This window comes from Carettochelys insculpta, chromosome 2 (assembly GCF_033958435.1).
Source record: "Carettochelys insculpta isolate YL-2023 chromosome 2, ASM3395843v1, whole genome shotgun sequence".
In the NCBI taxonomy this organism is placed as follows: domain Eukaryota; kingdom Metazoa; phylum Chordata; order Testudines; family Carettochelyidae; genus Carettochelys; species Carettochelys insculpta.
The window spans coordinates 268,645,156-268,662,689 of record NC_134138.1 but is presented as its reverse complement, the minus strand read 5'-3'; the positions used below and the strand labels follow the sequence as shown (position 1 = coordinate 268,662,689).

At 43.6% G+C, this 17,534-nt stretch overlaps 1 protein-coding gene across 1 annotated transcript in view; it reads right to left on the bottom strand.

Moving 5' to 3' along the window:
• TTC21A (tetratricopeptide repeat domain 21A) overlaps nucleotides 1–17,534 on the bottom strand; it is a gene marked incomplete at its 5' end in the record, with an annotated part of 76,416 nt that overhangs the window by 40,876 nt on the left and 18,006 nt on the right. Inside the window, 5 exons of the mRNA XM_074985141.1 lie at nucleotides 2,576–2,705; nucleotides 2,961–3,161; nucleotides 3,921–4,018; nucleotides 15,374–15,569; nucleotides 16,418–16,516. Coding sequence (XP_074841242.1) covers nucleotides 2,576–2,705; nucleotides 2,961–3,161; nucleotides 3,921–4,018; nucleotides 15,374–15,569; nucleotides 16,418–16,516 — 724 coding nt within the window. The remainder of the gene's footprint in view (nucleotides 1–2,575; nucleotides 2,706–2,960; nucleotides 3,162–3,920; nucleotides 4,019–15,373; nucleotides 15,570–16,417; nucleotides 16,517–17,534) is intronic.

The window sequence follows — 17,534 nt, the reverse complement described above, 5'->3', positions numbered from 1 at the left end:
TTCTACCCTTCCTTAGAATTGTGAACTCTATGATTTCATGATCACTTTCACCCAAGCATCCTTCCACTTTCAAATTCTCAATAATTTCCTCCCTATTTGTTAAAATTAAATCTAGAACAGCTTCCCCCCAGTAGCTTTTTCAACCTTTTGGAATAAAAAGTTGTCTGCAACGCAATCCAAGAATTTATTGGACAGTCTGTCCCCTGCTGTATTAGTTTCCCAACATATACCTGGATAGTTGAAGTCCCCCATCACCACCAAATTCTGGGCCCTGGATGATTTTGTTAGCTGTTTAAAGAAAGCCTCATCCACCTCTTCCACCTGGCTAGGGGGCCTGTAGTAGATGCCTATTAGGACCTCATCCTTTTTTTTTAACTCCTCTGAGTCTAACTCAGAGACTTTCAACCCGTCCATCTCCTATGTCCATCTCCACCTCTGTCCAAGTGTGTACATTTTTAATATACAAGGCAACACCGGCTCCCTTCTTTCCCTGTCTGTCCTTCCTAAGCAGGCTGTACCCTTCAATACCAACATTCCAATCGTGAGTATTATCCCACCAAGTTTCTGTGATGCCAACGATATCATAGTTGTATTCATGTATTAGTACTTCCAATTCTTCTTGTTTATTTCCCTTACTTCTTGCATTTGTATATAGGCATCTCAGACATTGATTTGGTTTTGCCTCCCAGTTTTGCCCTGGCCCTCTTTTTACTCTCCCAGTGTAGCCCTTACTCCCTCCCATTTCAAGTTCATCTCCCAGGTATCCATGCTCTCCACTTACCTGCAGGCTTGGCTCCCCTGCCCCCATCAAACCTAGTTTAAAGCCCCATACTTTGGAGGAATGGATTGAGTATATTGAAATGTATAAAGTGTATTGAGTCTCAGAGACAACATGAAGGTTCAAAAACTCATTTCAAGCTATATAATACGAAATAAAGATATCTCATCATCATGATTACATGGTGGTGTCTCAACTTTGACTTCAACAATGGAAGTAGGTCTCCAGTTCTTCAAGGAAAAGCTCTACTGCTTTGGAATAAATTTAATCAAAGGGATATTTACCAGATAATTTAATTAAAGGATGTTGTAGTTCTGGCAAGGCTAGTAATGGCTCCTATAGATGCCCACATCATTCAATGCAGACATTAAATGTTACAAATATTTTACATAACCTTCGGCAGTTGTTTATATTTTCTCCTCTTTCATTACAATCTCTGGAGACTAGACCTATGCACTTAAGCCTAAGAGAATATTTAGTTGGAAATGCAACAGGAGTAGTATTTTCATCAAATCCTAGCATTCTCTCCCTTACCCCACACTTTTGAGAGTAGTCATGGCTGGTTTAATCTCAATTATGAACATATTCCCCATCAACATATTTTCTTCTCTTTAAGTTTCATTATTAAAGACCAATTTATGACAATTTCCTAAACAGTTTACTACATCTACCCTTGATAGCTGCCATGTGCATAAGCATGTGTCAAAATCCACCTATGTTTCAAATTTTGTGGTGCAATGGAATTTTTATTGGGCAAATGGAAGGACACAAAGAACCATAATACATTAAGGCTACGTCTACACTAGCACACTATGTCGAAGTAGCCTATTTCGAAGTAAGGACATCGAAATAGGCTACTTCGACGTGTATCATCTACATTTGCTCCAGAGCTGGTGCCGTTGACGTTCCATGTCCAAGTAGAAATGGGGAACATCCAAATGTGGGGCGTCCACACACACAAGCACTCCCCGTCGAAATAAGGGGCCAGCAAAGCCCCAAGCCACTCCCTTAAAGGGCCCCTGCCAGACACACTTGCCCTGTACAGCATGAGATCCACAGAGCCAACAACCAGTTGCAGACCCTGTGCACACAGCATGGACCCCCAACTGCAGCAGCAGCCGCCAGAAGCCCTGGGCTAAGGGCTGCTGCATGTGGTGACCATAGAGCCCTGCAGGGGCTGGACAGAGCGTCTCTCAACCCCTCAGCTGATGGCCGCCATGGAGGACCCCGCTATTTCAAAGTAGCGAGATGCGGATCGTCTACGCATGCCCTACTTTGATGCTGAATGTCGAAGTAGGGCGCTATTCCTATCTGAAGATGGGAATAGCGATTTTAATGTCTCACCACCTAAAATCGATTTCAACGTCGAAATAGCACACGGCACATGTAGACACGACGCGTGCTATTTCGACGTTGTGCCAGCTACTTCAAAGTAGCCGGCTAGTGTAGACGCACCCTAAATGATTCTAAACAACATGGAAGGAGAGGTAATACCTTTTGTTGAACCAACTTCTGATGGTGGGATTGTCCCAGACTTGAAGGAGAGGCCTAAGTAAGCTCAAAAGCTTGTCTCGCTGACCAACAGAAGTTGGGCTAATAAAAGCTGTTACCTCACCCATCTTTTCTCTCAAATGTCCTGGGACCAATATGGTTACAACATACATCAAAAGGCACTAAAGTCATTTTAATCCATATTTTCAGAATGTGTTTTAGTTGTTAATGAGTCTTAAGCCTAATAAACTCTTAACGTGTACATTTTTATTTTTCTTTGGATATGACAACATGGTCTTGCCTTACCTGATAAATATTTAACTTGTGACATTAAATAAAGAGGCTCTAGTACAGCAGGAGCAGCTTTAACCACTGGATTCAAAATTATAGCCGCTTGTTTGAGAAGGGGAGATACAATTTGGCCAGGTGACCTAGGCTATGAAAAATTAAGAATTAGATTGTCCTTACTACATAGTCTTCAGAAGTGTAGTATACAGTGTATCATTTCAAAATGAAAATATATTGGTTTCTAGTCTCTCCTCCATTTCTACACATATGGCCTCATCAAATCAATGAACATTATGAACACACATTCAGGAGAGATTAAATATCTAGATTTCAAAATTACAACATCAAAGTTAAATATAAACAGATGAATGAGTATCAAATGTTTAATTTAAATATCTCCCACCTGTTTGGGACAGAAGACTAAATATTCCTTCACAATTTCAATCAAGAACATCGGATTTAGCTTTTCATAGTATTCCATGCTCAGAGGAAGGCCATGCAAAGCAGAAAAATGAAGTTCTGCAGCTTCATTCAGAAGTGCAGTTGCAACTTGTTCATTCTTATTTTTTCTTGAAGCAATAACTGCCTGAAGATAAACTAGAATCTGCAAAAAGAAAAAAATGCATATTTTACAAAATCAGGACAAGTGCTATCTTTGGATAAGTGCACAAAGCTTCAGTGGATTTCAGTGGAAACAGTGATCATCTGAAGTTTTAGGCAACTTACATCTGCTTACATCAAAATATTGGTTTTGTTTTTTTTGGGGGGGCGCGTTGGGGGATGACTATTCCATCTCTTGTCTAGATGTTGGACTTTAGGACTCTGTATGGTATAGTTATTTACATTCATGCAAATAAGTATAAAAAGACTGAAAAACAACTAAATTATGAGAGCAGCATGTGTTTTAAATACTGTGCTGCACTGGGGCTGGAGTACTCAGCATCTTGCATGACTGAACCATAGATGGCGTTGCAGCTTAGAACCATTCAGTAACTACAGATAGAGTAGAAGGTGGTCCACTTGTTAAGAAGCCTTCCCTACTGGATGCACATTACACTTGTTTTACAGGGTGTGAATTGGCTGCTAATTGATTTCCAGATAAATACAGATACTGATTTTGACTTATAAAGTCTTAAATTTCAGAGTCTGCCTGTTTAAAAAAATGCCTCTTTCCCCAGGTGATATAAAAGCAATAGCAAACATTGTGCTAGAGCTAACAACCCTGAATAAATGAAAGGAGGTGGGCAGTAGTGTTTTCTGATTGTGGTCCTTGATTCTGGAACATTTTTCTCATCTTGATCCTGGAACATGTATAGAAATTAAGAACAAAAATAAAGTAAACATTTGCATTGCTAAATCTAACCGCAGATTTCCCAATGGACTGTTGAACTTCCTTTAAGAATTCCAGCTGGTGCTCTGCTTCATCCAGCTTTCCTTCCAGCACCTGGCACCAAATAATACCTGTAACACAATACCATTAACATAAGAACATGTGAAATGCTTAGAAATACAGTAAAAAGGACATTTAGCCACAACAATAAAAAGTTACTTACCTTACAGTAATTTGGCTATTTGAGATGTTCTGCCCACATGGATTTCAGTCAAAGTACACAAGCACACTATGTGCATGAGATTGAATTTTTTATTCATTACACATTCACTAGGGCTGTTAACTTACTCTGCCTATCCATGAGCCCTCCATTCAAGGCCATAAAGGGCAGTTCGGCCCCAACTTCCACTCAGTTCCTTCATCAACACAGAATTCAAAGTTTAAAGGACTCTCCATTAGTGAGAAGGAAGGCAGGTTATGGGAGTCCTGTGTACAAAACATCTTGAGGACCTAAGGTTACTCTAAGGTAGGTAACTGTTTTTTCTTTTCTGTGTATTTGTCCCACACAGATCTCACTCTAACTGGCACACATTGGAAACTCTGAAGTGGCGAGTGCTAGAACCCTAATGAAACAAACCTGCCCTACCAAATTGGATGTCAGATGTAAAGACTGATACAAGAAAACAGTAACTTGTAAAAATACATACTGAGCTTCAAGTAGAAGATCTAAAGAGTTCAGGTACAGCGATCGGTACTAGTCAAGGAGGCTGCCTAAGCTTTAGTAGAATGTGCTTTATTGCGAGACGGTAAAGTTAATTTTATTTAAAGAACTTCACTAAGGTCAAAAAGTCAAACACTCAAGGATTAGGAAGTGCCAGAATTGAAGTCAACCATACAGCCTTAATTTGGTTTTCTCATGTGTTTGCATTACAATACAGTCTTTAAATTATATAAGCACTTTCCTTTTTTTCCTCACAGGATCCCTGTCTCATTCAGTGCACATGATGGATCTGCTTTGGGAATGTATTTGGGTTGTGTAGAGGAGGAGACTTGCCTGTAGGAGCCTTTCTTCATTAGTTACAGAATTTGGAATGTCTGCGGTAAAAGAGGCAGGGAACTACAGGAAGAGAAAATATGGTCTGATGGTTAATGGAGTGGAACAGTGCCCTGCAAAACTGAATTTTGTTCCTGCTTCTAACACAGAGTTCTGATACGGTGCTGGGCAAGTCACATAAACCAATTTTTTTTAGTAGGAAATCATTAATTGCATATACCCCTCTTTTTCTGGGTGCGTTGTTTGAGATCCTTGATATCATCTGCAGATGCCCTGAATATTCAAAGCTGTAAATCATATCAGCAGGAACTATGGTTTGAACACGAAGTGCTACATAATGTTAAATATCTTGACAAATCTAGACATCTCAAATTTAGTGGTTATAATTAGTGTACACTTTTGACATTCATGTTGCTGACATTCATAAAATGGGGCTAATAGTATCATAACTCATGGATGTAGTGAAAATAAATTCATTAAGGTTTAAGAAATATTCAGATGCTACAAGGATGAGTGCCACAGAAAAGCCCATGAGGGAACAAACCAATTCTCTCTTCAGAACAATGATTGCAAACATATGGGGCAATACATTGAACAATGAGAAAAAAATAAATACCAAATTGCTGCTTATCCACTGAGCCTCTTCCATTCTGTGAACTGAATGAGCACGGGCCCTGTCAAAAGCAGTACATGACAATATAATTTTAAGACACTGTATCATAATGCATATGCCTAAGACAGTTGACATAAGTTTAGATGGGTGATCTTAATTCTGGCATATCTTAACTTTTGTCTATTTGACTTTGCAACCACAATGTTCTTTTATGTATTTGTATGTGTGTAATAAACAGACAGACGGCCAAGTCCAAACAATTATATTGCTCTTGTTGAGACTGGTATCTAAATAGAAGAAATAGTTCCATGAAAATCAGATTTTAGATGCCACAAGGCCAAAACCAGAAAAGATCTCAGGTCAAGCTAAGCTGTCTGGGAATGTGGAAGGTAGTGACCACATGCAGGAATGCATGACAGACCCCAGACAATGGCGCCAACAGATTTGGAATTTAAAAGATTGAAGCAGAAGCTGCATATTGTGTAACGACGAGGACAAGGAGAAACACTGTGAGAAGCCCAATAAACATACTGCAAGAGGAGATCCAGATGTGAAGACAAGCTGTGATTTAAGTGATGAGTAAAGGCCTTCGCAGATTATAACATGGGTCAGCAACCTTTCTAAGGCAGAGTGCTGAAATTTGACCTTTTGACCTCTATGTACAGTCTGAGCACCAGTGATACTTTTTAAAGTCACTAAGGGTTTGTCTACACTACCACCTTCCTTCAAAGGAAGGATGGTAATTAGTGTGTTGGGAGTTTATTAATGAAGTGCTTCCATGGATAGGCAGCACTTCATTAAGCCAATTCCTCCCTGTGGCAACTTTGAAGTTTTAAACTTTGAAGTACTGGCACATGTCCAAAATTTTGAGGAGTAAAGGGACTTCGAAGTTGCCTAGGCACTTCAAAGTACTGGTGGGTGTGCTGAGGCTAGATGCGTTCCGATAATTCGAAGTTTAAAACTTCGAAGTTACCGTGAGGGTTAATTTGCTTAATGAAGTGCTGTCTATGCACAGCAGCATTTCATGACTAAACTCCTAACACCCTAATTACCATCCTTCCTTTGAAGAAAGGTGGTAGTGTAGACAAGCCCTAACAGTCCTACTCACAACAGCTTCATTAATAAATAAATTAAGATGCAGAGCTTTACTGTTTGAGTTGTGGCTGGTAGCATTAGCTGGTCTTTTGTTAATCCACAGGCAGCACAGCTTTGAGCAAGCTCCCAGCTGCATGGGGGTGAGGAGGCAGGGCTGAGCTCCTGCCTTGCTTGCTGATGAAAATCAGCTTGCGTGCCACTTTTAGCACCCTTGCCAGGGATTGCTGACCCCTGGACTAAAAGTTCATAAAATTCCGGCACATTTGAAAATTTAACTACAGCTAGTAGATAGGGAAGATTCATTTTCAGGTGTCTGTGGATGACATTTGTATCTATGCAAACATACCAAGGGCTATATAGACTTGTAATATCAGCTTTTGCCTTTAGGAGAAGAATCACCCACTTTACCTTTAAGAGAAGTTATAAACCTCTTTTGTGCCACTGAAACTGTGCAAAAGGGACAAAGCCTAGTCCAAAGATTTGGCACACACACTCCATATATACAAAACAAAAAGCAGTCAAGTAGCACTTTAAAGACTAGCAAAATGGTTTATTAGGTGAGCTTTCGTGGGACAGACCCACTTCTTCAGACCATAGCCAGACCAGAACAGACTCAATATTTAAGGCACAGAGAACCAAAAACAGTAAGCAAGGAGGACAAATCAGAAAAATATAATCAAGGTGAGCAAATCAGAGAGTGGAGGGGTCGGGGGGAAGGTCAAGAATTAGATTGAGCCAAGTATGCAGACAAGCCCCTATAGTGACTCAGAAAGTTCCCATCACGATTTAAACCATGTGTTAACGTGCCGAATTTGAATATAAAAGCCAGCTCGGCCGTTTCCCTTTCCAAAACGGTGTGATAATTCCTTTTCAGTAACACACATACCTTTAGGTCATTGACAGAATGCCCCATTCCATTAAAATGTTGACTAACTGGTTTGTGGATCTGGAGTGTTTAGATGTGTGTTTTGTGCCCATTGACCCTTTGTCTAAGGGAGTTAGAAGTCTGTCTAATATACAAAGCATCTGGGCATTGCTGGCACATGATGGCATGTATGATGTTAGTAGAGGAGCATGAGAAAGTGCCCATGATTCTGTGAGTAACCTGGTTAGGTCCAGTGATGGTATTTCCAGAGAAGATATGTGGACAAAGCTGGCAGCGGGCTTTGTTGCGGGGAAAGGTTCCAGGACTGGTATTCCTGGGGTATAGACTGTGGCTGTTAGTAAGGATCCTCATGAGGTTGGGGATCCTCACTAACAGCCACAGTCTATACCCCAGGAATACCAGTCCTGGAACCTTTCCCCTCAACAAAGCCCGCTGCCAGCTTTGTCCACATATCTTCTCTGGAAATACCATCACTGGACCTAACCAGGTTACTCACAGAATCATTGGCACTTTCTCATGCTCCTCTACTAACATCGTACATGCCATCATGTGCCAGCAATGCCCAGATGCTTTGTATATTAGACAGACTTCTAACTCCCTTAGACAAAGGGTCAATGGGCACAAAACAGACATCAAAACACTCCAGATCCACAAACCAGTTAGTCAACATTTTAATGGAATGGGGCATTCTGTCAATGACCTAAAGGTATGTGTGTTACTGAAAAGGAATTATCACACCGTTTTGGAAAGGGAAACGGCCGAGCTGGCTTTTATATTCAAATTCGGCACGTTAACACATGGTTTAAATCGTGATGGGAACTTTCTGAGTCACTATAGGGGCTTGTCTGCATACTTGGCTCAATCTAATTCTTGACCTTCCCCCCGACCCCTCCATTCTCTGATTTGCTCACCTTGATTATCTTTTTCTGATTTGTCCTCCTTGCTTACTGTTTTTGGTTCTCTGTGCCTTAAATATTGAGTCTGTTCTGGTCTGGCTATGGTCTGAAGAAGTGGGTCTGTCCCACGAAAGCTCACCTAATAAACCATTTTGCTAGTCTTTAAAGTGCTACTTGACTGCTTTTTGTTTTGATAGTGTATAGACTAGCACGGCTTCCTCTCTATTACTATTCCATATATACGAGAGCATGTAAAAATGCAACTGTTAAGGCAAAAGAGGAAAACCAAGAACATTGATCAACCCCAACTGCATTCAGGTATTCCATCTGTTAACCTGAAACATCTGTTAATGAAAAGCTAAAGTAGCTGTGCATTGAAATATAGTAAACTTTTTCATATCCGGCTGCCCCAGAACAAGGAGGTTTCCAGATATTCAAATATTCTGGATAATAGAGAGGTATAAATAACAATGTATAACACTAAAGAAAGAGAAGTTACTCACCTGTGTAGTAACGATGGTTCTTTGAGATGTGTCCCCGTGGGTGCTCCACAGTAGGTGTCGGGCTTGCCCTGGCGCCACAGCTCGGAAATTCTTCAGCAGTCTCCGTAGGGTCGCGCATGTGCCGATGCGCGTCGGCTCTTCGCGTGCTTACAGTCACGTGTGCGATCCGGTCCCCGCCAGTTCCTGATCAACCGCTCCAGACACCCCTGAAAAACACACAAACAGAGCTCCGAAGTGGGGAGGAACGGGTAGGTAGTGGAGCACCCACGGGGACACATCTCGAAGAACCATCGTTACTACACAGGTGAGTAACTTCTCTTTCTTCTTCGAGTGGTCCCCGTGGGTGCTCCACAGTAGGTGACTACCCAGCAGTAACCCCCACCAAAAAAGGAGGTGAGTACCCGATTTATGCGCAGCTTGCCCGTGAAAGGACTGCTGTCGACAGGCGTGTATCCTCATCAAGCATCCTGTGCATGGCATAGTGCTTGGCGAAGGTGTCATAGGAAGACCACGTTGCCGCTCTGCAGATATCTCTCAGCGCGATGCCTTTGAAGAAGACGGTTGACACCACCATCACCCTAGTAGAGTGGCCTCTTGGCGGAACTGGCAGAGGAGTCTTGCGAATCTCGTAACACAATCTTATGCAAGACACAATGTGATTTGAAATTCTCTGTGAAGATAGTGCTTCTCCTTTCGACCTGGATGCAATGGACACCAGGAGTCTGTCCGTTTTCTGGAAAGGTTTAGTTCTATCAATGTAGAAGGCCAGTGCCCTTCTTACATCAAGTAAGTGCAACTGTGCCTCTTCATTTGAGTTGTGAGGCTTAGGATAGAACGAGGGCAGCACTATTGGTTCGTTGATATGACAGTCTGAAGAGACCTTCAGAACGAAGGCTGGGTGTAATCGTAAGACCACCGCTTCTTTTGAGAAGATCATGCAGGGTGGTGTGGACATTATGGCCGCGAGCTCGCTCACTCTGCGAGCTGACGTGATTGCCAGGAGGAAAGTCGTTTTAACAGTAAGTAGTCGAAGGGGGACCGTAGCCAATGGTTCAAAGGGTGGTCCCGAGACGGTGTGTAGAACTAGGTCTAAACTCCATGACGGCGGTATTGGTTTCCGAGCAGGGTACAGATTCACCAACCCCTTTAGGAAAACACGAGACAACAGGATGGGCAAATGTGGTTGATCCATCCTCTTCATGCCGAAACGCTGATATAGCCGCCAGACGCACCTTAAAAGAGGATAGCGAAAGTCCCTTTTGTTTGAGTTGTAGCAAATAATCCAGAATCGTAGGTATGGTGGCGTCCTGGGGTATTAGTTGTCAGGAGGAACACCATTCGGAAAAACGCAACCATTTGTGCTGATAAGTCTTTCTGGTGGAAGTTCTCCGACTACATTCAAGGACTTGTTGTACTCCCTCTGAGCATGTAGCCTCTAAGGCGCTTAGCCATGGATTAACCATGCTTGTAGCCGAAGTCTCTTTGGGTGCAGGTGCAGTATTGACCCCCGAGCCTGAGTGAGAATGTCCGGTACTGTTGCTAGGGGAAATGGCCGATGTTGAGCCATGTGCAAGAGCAATGGGAACCACTGTTGCCGGTCCCAGGTTGGGACTATGAGTATCATGCATGCTTTCTCCCTTCTGGCCTTCTCCAAGACCTTGTGTATAAGTGTCGTGGGAGGGAATGCATAAAGTAGAGGGCCCTTCCATGGGATCATGAAGGCGTCCCCCAAAGACCCCTGTCCCGTGCCCGCTCTGGAGTAGTACTGGGGACATTTCTTGTTTTCTCGGGTGGCGAACAAGTCGATTTGGGGAAAACCCCATCTGCAGAACACTTGGTGATGTAGGTCTGGACGGATCTGCCACTCGTGAGTGGGCGCAAAGTGTCTGCTGAGTTGGTCCGCCTTGACGTTGTGGACCCCCGGTCGGTTTGAAGCCTTTATGGTTATATTGTTGGCGATGCACCAGTTCCAGCGTCGGACCGCCTCTGCACAAAGCGTATGAGACCTGGCTCCCCCCTGTCGGTTTATATAAAACGTGGTGGTGTTGTTGGTATTCACGCTGACTATTTTTCCGTGCAGATAATTGTGAAAATGCCTGCACACATTGAACACTGCCCTGAGCTCTAGTATGTTTATGTGCAGTGTCTTCTCCACGGATGACCATAATCCTTGAGTGGTTTTGTTGTCCATGTGAGCCCCCCATCCCATATGGGAGGCATCTGTTGTAATGAACACAGTAGTTTGCGGATGGTGGAAGGGCACCCCTGTTAGGAGATTCTTGGGGTTTCCCCACCATGTTAGTGACCTTCGTGCCTCTGTTGTAAGTGACACCCTCTTGTGGATGGTGTGGATTGAGGGTTTGTATATGGTTGCCAACCAATGCTGCAATCCTCGCATGTGCAGCCTGGCGTTTTGCACCACAAATGTGGTGGTTGCCATATGCCCCAACAGTTGTAACTGGAACAGTGGGGCTGTACGTTAGTAGTTGTACGAGAGATTCGATGGCACGAAAACGAGCCTTGGGTAAATACACCCTTGACGTGACTGAGTCTATCCGAGCCCCTATAAACTCTATATTTTGCGTGGGGTCAGTCTTTGACTTTGAGAAATTGATGATGAGGCCCAATGAGGTAAATGTGTTTGTGGTGATGTGTATCATCCGTAATACCTCTGCCCGGGAAGTTCCCTTTAGCAGGCAATCGTCCAGGTACGGGAAAATGAAAACTCCCTGTCTGTGTAGGTATGCTGACACCACTGCTAAGGTCTTGGTGAAGACTCTGGGTGCTGAAGAGAGGCCAAATGGGAGGACTCTGTACTGGAAATGATCTGTGCCCACAAGGAACCGGAGGAAGCGCCTGTGGGCTGGATGAATTGCGATATGAAAATACGCATCCTGTAAGTCGAGGGCTGCAAACCAATCGCCATGGTCTAGTGCCGTGATTATTGAAGCCATCGTAGTCATTTTGAAGCACGGTTTGCGTAGATACTGGTTCAGTACGCGCAGATCCAAAATGGGTCTCCACCCTCCTGTCTTCTTTTCTGTCAGGAAATACTTGGAGTAGAACCCTTTGCCTTGAAATTGTTCCGGTACTCTGTCCACCGCCCCTATGAATAGGAGGTGGTCCACCTCCCGCCTTAATTCCGGTAGGTGAGAGGGGTCTCTGAGAAGGGGTGCGGTGGGAGGATTTGGTGGAGGTAAAGACTGGAAGGGGATCGTGTATCCTGTGTTTACAATCTCTAATACCCACTTGTCCGACATGATGCTTTTCCATTGTGGGTAAAATGGCTTGAGTCGGTGATGGAACATGTACTGAGATTGGCACTGAGGTATGGTCTTGGCTTCGCGTCCCTCGACATACCCGTCAAACTTGCTGTCTTGCACTTTGCCCTGCGGAGGGGTTGCCCTGTTGAGGCCGGCGCCTAGGGCCCTTATAATGTGTTTGTTGATGACGTCCCTGATCATACCCCCGTTGAAATTGGGTATGTTGCTGTTGGTAACCATAACGGCGTTGCTGAGGGTAAAATTTCTTCCTTCTGAACGGTGGGGTATATATCCCCAAAGTCCAAAGTGTCGCTCTGGAATCTTTGCTCGAGTGTAGGACTGAGTCGGTTGATTCAGCAAACAATTTTATGTTGTCGAAGGGGAGGTCTGCAATTTTGACCTGTAAGTCCTTTGGAATGCCGGATGTGTGAAGCCATGACTCTCTCCGCATTACCACTGCAGTGGCCACGGCGCGGGCCGCTGTGTCTGCCACATCCAATGCAATCTGCACGCCCGCTCGAGAAGCCACGTAGCCCTCTTGCATAATTGCCTTAAGAATTGGCCTTTTATCCTCCGGAAGGAAATCCATGAGGGCAGTAAGCTTGGAATAGCTGTCGAAATTGTGGTTCGACAAATGAGCGGCATAGTTGGCCATGCGGAGCAACAGAGTAGAGGAGGAGTAGGCTTTTCTACCCAGAAGATCCAGCTTCTTTATGTCCTTGTCCAATCCCCCAGATTTGTACTGGGACGATTTGGACCTGTGCTGGGACGATTCAACCACTAGCGAGTTTGGCTGTGGATGACTAAATAGAAATTCCATACCTTTCGCAGGGACGAAGTACTTTTTGTCCACTCTTTTGTTGGTAGGAGGAGCGGATGCTGGAGTCTGCCATATATTAGTGGCTGCCTCCATGATTGCATCGTCCAGAGGAATAGCTATTTTAGAAGAAGATGGAGGCCTGAGGTTTTTAAGGAGTCTGTGGTGTTTCTCCTGCACCTCCGCCACTTGAATATCTTGGGATTGAGATACTCGTTTGAACAGCTCCTGGAACTGTTTCAGGTCATCTGGGGGAGAAATGTCTCCAGGGACCACGGCCTCGTCTGGCGAGGATGAGAAGGCATCACTATGGTATCTCTCCTCCAATTCCTCTGGATCCTGGCTGTATTGGTGTGATTGCCTTTGTGGAATTTCGAGGTGGGGTTCAATGTCTTTAGACCCAGCCTCTGATTGGGGAACTTGTGGTGTTCCCCCAGGTGGAAGCAGAACACTGCGGCGTTGAGGGGGGGTCGACGTGGATCCATAGTGAGACGTCGACCTCCTATGCTGACGCCCCACATAATGATGGTGGTCGTAGCAACAGGGACAGGGGCCCGGCGATGGAGACCTGGACCATGACCCAAGGATGTAAGAGTGGTGCCTGGAATGTCAAGACCTCCGAGATGATACCGACGTACGAGGAGAGCCTCTGTGGGAAGACTCGTAGGGATCTCTGCTAGATGATGGAGAGAAGCGTGCAGACCCCTGGGATGGACTCCGAAGAAAAGGAGAAGGACGTCTGTGGCAGGCTGAAGGTGTTGCTGCCCGTCGAATCTCCGGTGGTAATCGTGGTGACAGAGGCAGCGCAATTACCTCAGCAGAGGGGCTGCGGTGCCTGGTCTTTGTTTTAGCCTTTACCCTCTCGGGTGGTCTTATCGGTGAGCTTGGTACCGGAGCAGGTGTCACGATGATTTCCACTGCTCCTGGTGCCGTCGTCGCCGGTGCCGTCGTCCTCGGTGCCGTCGATCCCGGTGCCGTCGTCTTCGGTGCCGACGTCCTCGGTGCCGACATCCTCGGTGCTGTCGTCTCCGGTGCCTCTGGGGAAGTCTCAATCAGTGCTGCAGTAGCCGGTGCCGGACTGACTAGTGCCCACACAGCTCTCGGTGCCGTCTCCCCGGTAGCTGCAGGGCCTTGAGTGGTTGCATGCGCCGCGGCTTTACCAGTGGAGGAAGCCAGCATGCACGGGCCCTTTGTTACACTCGTCCCGCTCCCAGCAGTAAGGGGCAGGGATCCAGTAGGCAAGGCTCTTCTTTTCTTCTGCACAGAGGAGGTCAAAGAGGCAGCCTTCCTCTTGTGCGATCCTGAAGAGCCCTCCGCATGCATTGTCTCCGATAAGGCAGGCTGAAGTGCTTTGTCAACTAGCAGCATCTTCAGCCTCATTTCTCTATCTTTTCTAGCTCTATTTGTCAACTTAGGACAATGGGAGCACTTCTGGGGAATGTTCGTCTCCCCGAGGCACCGTATGCATCTGCCATGGCCATCCGAAACAGGCATGGCCTCCCGGCAAGATTCACACTTCTTAAAGCCAGGGGATGGCATTGTTAAAACTTAACTCTGAGTCCTTAGGTGCTAATAGCACACTTAACAGTCTATTAGGTGATGTTAATAACCGTTGGCCTTTGAAGGCTGACAAACAAAAGCAGCGGGCCCGCGCGGAGGCGTCCGCTGCAGTTTTAAGATAGTCTTTAGCTTTTAACAACTTTTAACAGAGTAACTAACTATAATAACTATAGAACTGCTAACTATGAACTGTTAAAAACTATTAACATGAGAAAAAAATAAGATTTATCTGTCTCAGGCGTTGGAGCCAGAGAGGATTCCGTCTGCAGCTGTTGGTGGTTGAGAAGGAACTGGAGGGGACCGGATCGCGCACGTGACCATAAGCGCGCGAAGAGCCGACGCGCATCGGCGCATGCGCGACCCGACGGAGACTGCTGAAGAATTTCTGAGCTGCAGCGCCGGGGCGAGCCCGACACCTACTGTGGAGCACCCACGGGGTCCACTCGAAGAAGAAAAAGAAGATTAGATATTAAGAAACAAACAAAAATGTATGCAGAATACTTGATTTACCAACAACAGTAGTTGTATACACTGTAAACTTTACTGTATTTGCTGTATTTATTTGTACTTATTTTCACTATACTGTACTTATGAAAAACATAACTAAAATTTACTTATGGGTTAAAATGTCAGTTATTTGAGAGTTCTGGGTGATAGAAACCGGATATGAAAGAGTTTACTTTGTTTCCAATGGCATCCACAATATGCAAACACTTTCCAAACACAAAAGGTAGATTCTCTGTCCCAAAGAGCTTAAAATCGTCATGGTTCTCATAAAAAAAAAACAATCCAACCTGACCTGTTAGAGCATCTACACTGCTTTCATCAAGCTCCATGGCTCTTCTATACCACACAGAAGCATCTTTCCACTTCCCCTGAAGAATCAGTTGATATCCTAGCTCATTAGCAAAACATGCATCTGAAGACTTTAATGTTGTATATGACCGTTCAATAAATCCATATATTAGTTGCAAGATTTGCTGATTCTTCCCAGACTGAAAGTAACCAAATGACATATTCTAGATAATGACATATTCAATATAGGTATGTCAGATAACACCGTGCTAACTCATGAATCTCAGTTTTCCATTTGCAACATTTCTTCAAAGTTATGCCTGCAAACTTCTTAACATTGTAGATTTTATGCAGAAAAATTAGAACCTTGAGTTTGTAAATTATTTTGGGCAAGCACTGTCATTTTCTACATGTTTGTACACAATGTGTCCACAATCTGACTGTGGTTGCCAGACACTACAGCACTATAAAGGTTTAATAATTGTAATAATGGACAGGTTCAAAAAATCTATAGGCCAGTTACTGTCACCATTACTTCCACTGAGCTGTCGAGTATTCTCTTTGTCTATGAATATGCCCCACTGAGGCAAAAAAGACTGTTTAAGTCAGAGTGGCATGATAAGACACAGAGTAAATATTTCTAATATTAACTATACAATTTTTCATGAGAAAAATTAGTTGATTTAGTTCAGATGAATACCCTCCCCTCCAATTTAAGAGCTATTTGCAGATGACTTTTTAAAAAAGTTAAGGATTTTTAAAGTGAAAGCCTACAATTTCAAAACACTTATCCTTCCTCAAATAATTTGAGCAATTGCACTGTAACTTTATAGGGAAAAAGCAAAACAAAACAAAACAAAAAACACTTTCATCAGATGTCAGGAAATATATTTTAGCTGGAAAGATTGTTTCATTTTGTTTTGTTTTTTGAGACTGAATGAGAGAGGACCAGAACAGACTTGTAATGAACTAGCTACAACCACAACTATGTAGTTGCACCCATTGATGTATAATTTCTATCAGTTTTTAAACAACCAAAACTGCTTACCAATCTTGTAACTACAAGGAGCTTTTGAAGATGTAAGTTTGTATTTTGAGGCTCCTTGGTTTCCAAAGAATGAATAAAATCTCTAAGCTGAAATGATGCCTGCAGAAAAAAAATATTCAATGAACTAATGAATGTATTTGAAAATTAGAGACAACAGTAATACTACCATTCTTTACACACAAGTCCTTTGAATGTTATGCAGGGTAAAGTTCATGACCACCAAACAAAATCTGTGCTAGGGATGTAATAGAATATCTAGTTAAATGACTAACCAATAAGCATTGCAATAAGCATTGGTTAGTACTACTGGTTACTAAAGTAAGTAAATGGGTAGTGGGTGGCTCAGCCTCTATCCCTGCTTGCTCTGGGATTAGGCAGGTTCCCTCAGTGGGTCAATGGTGTGAAATCTGCCTGTATTTGTGTTCTATACAGGTTGAACTTCTACGGTTTGGCACCCTCAGGAACTGACCAGTGCCAACCCAGAGAATTTCCTAGACCACAGGAGATCAATATTGTTTAATAGCATTAGCAACACTTTCACTACTTACTGGGTGCTTAGAAAACATTCAAGGGTAAATTGGAGCTAAATAACAGCACAGAACACTGAGAACCAGGACTGATGGCTGGAAACAAACTTTATGGATCTGCAGAAATATTGGCCACACCCATGATAGATGGTCTTCTGACTAACTCATGCCAGATTACACATGTTGCCAGAGGGGACAGTGCTGGATTATAGAGGTTTAACCTGTAGCAGAATTCTGAATGTTCTGTTGAATTGTACTGCTGGATGAAATCTATTATAACTGCAGAAATTACTGGACCAAATAAATTAGTGACTTACTGAGTACATGTATAACAGTTTCGGGTAGTAAAAATAAATTGGCTCATGTGCTTTCCCACCAACTACATTTCTTCTTATTACTCTTAGAATTACAGAATGACTTGAACTAAAAAATATCTCTAGAATACCATCTAGTTCTAATCCATCCCTTGCATTTCAGAAACCTAGAAGTAGTCTAAAAATGGGATTAATGCAGGTGAATTTTGAAGACTGCATTCCAGCAACAAATATGAATGAAAGCATAATACTGATAATGGAGATAGAGGGATATGC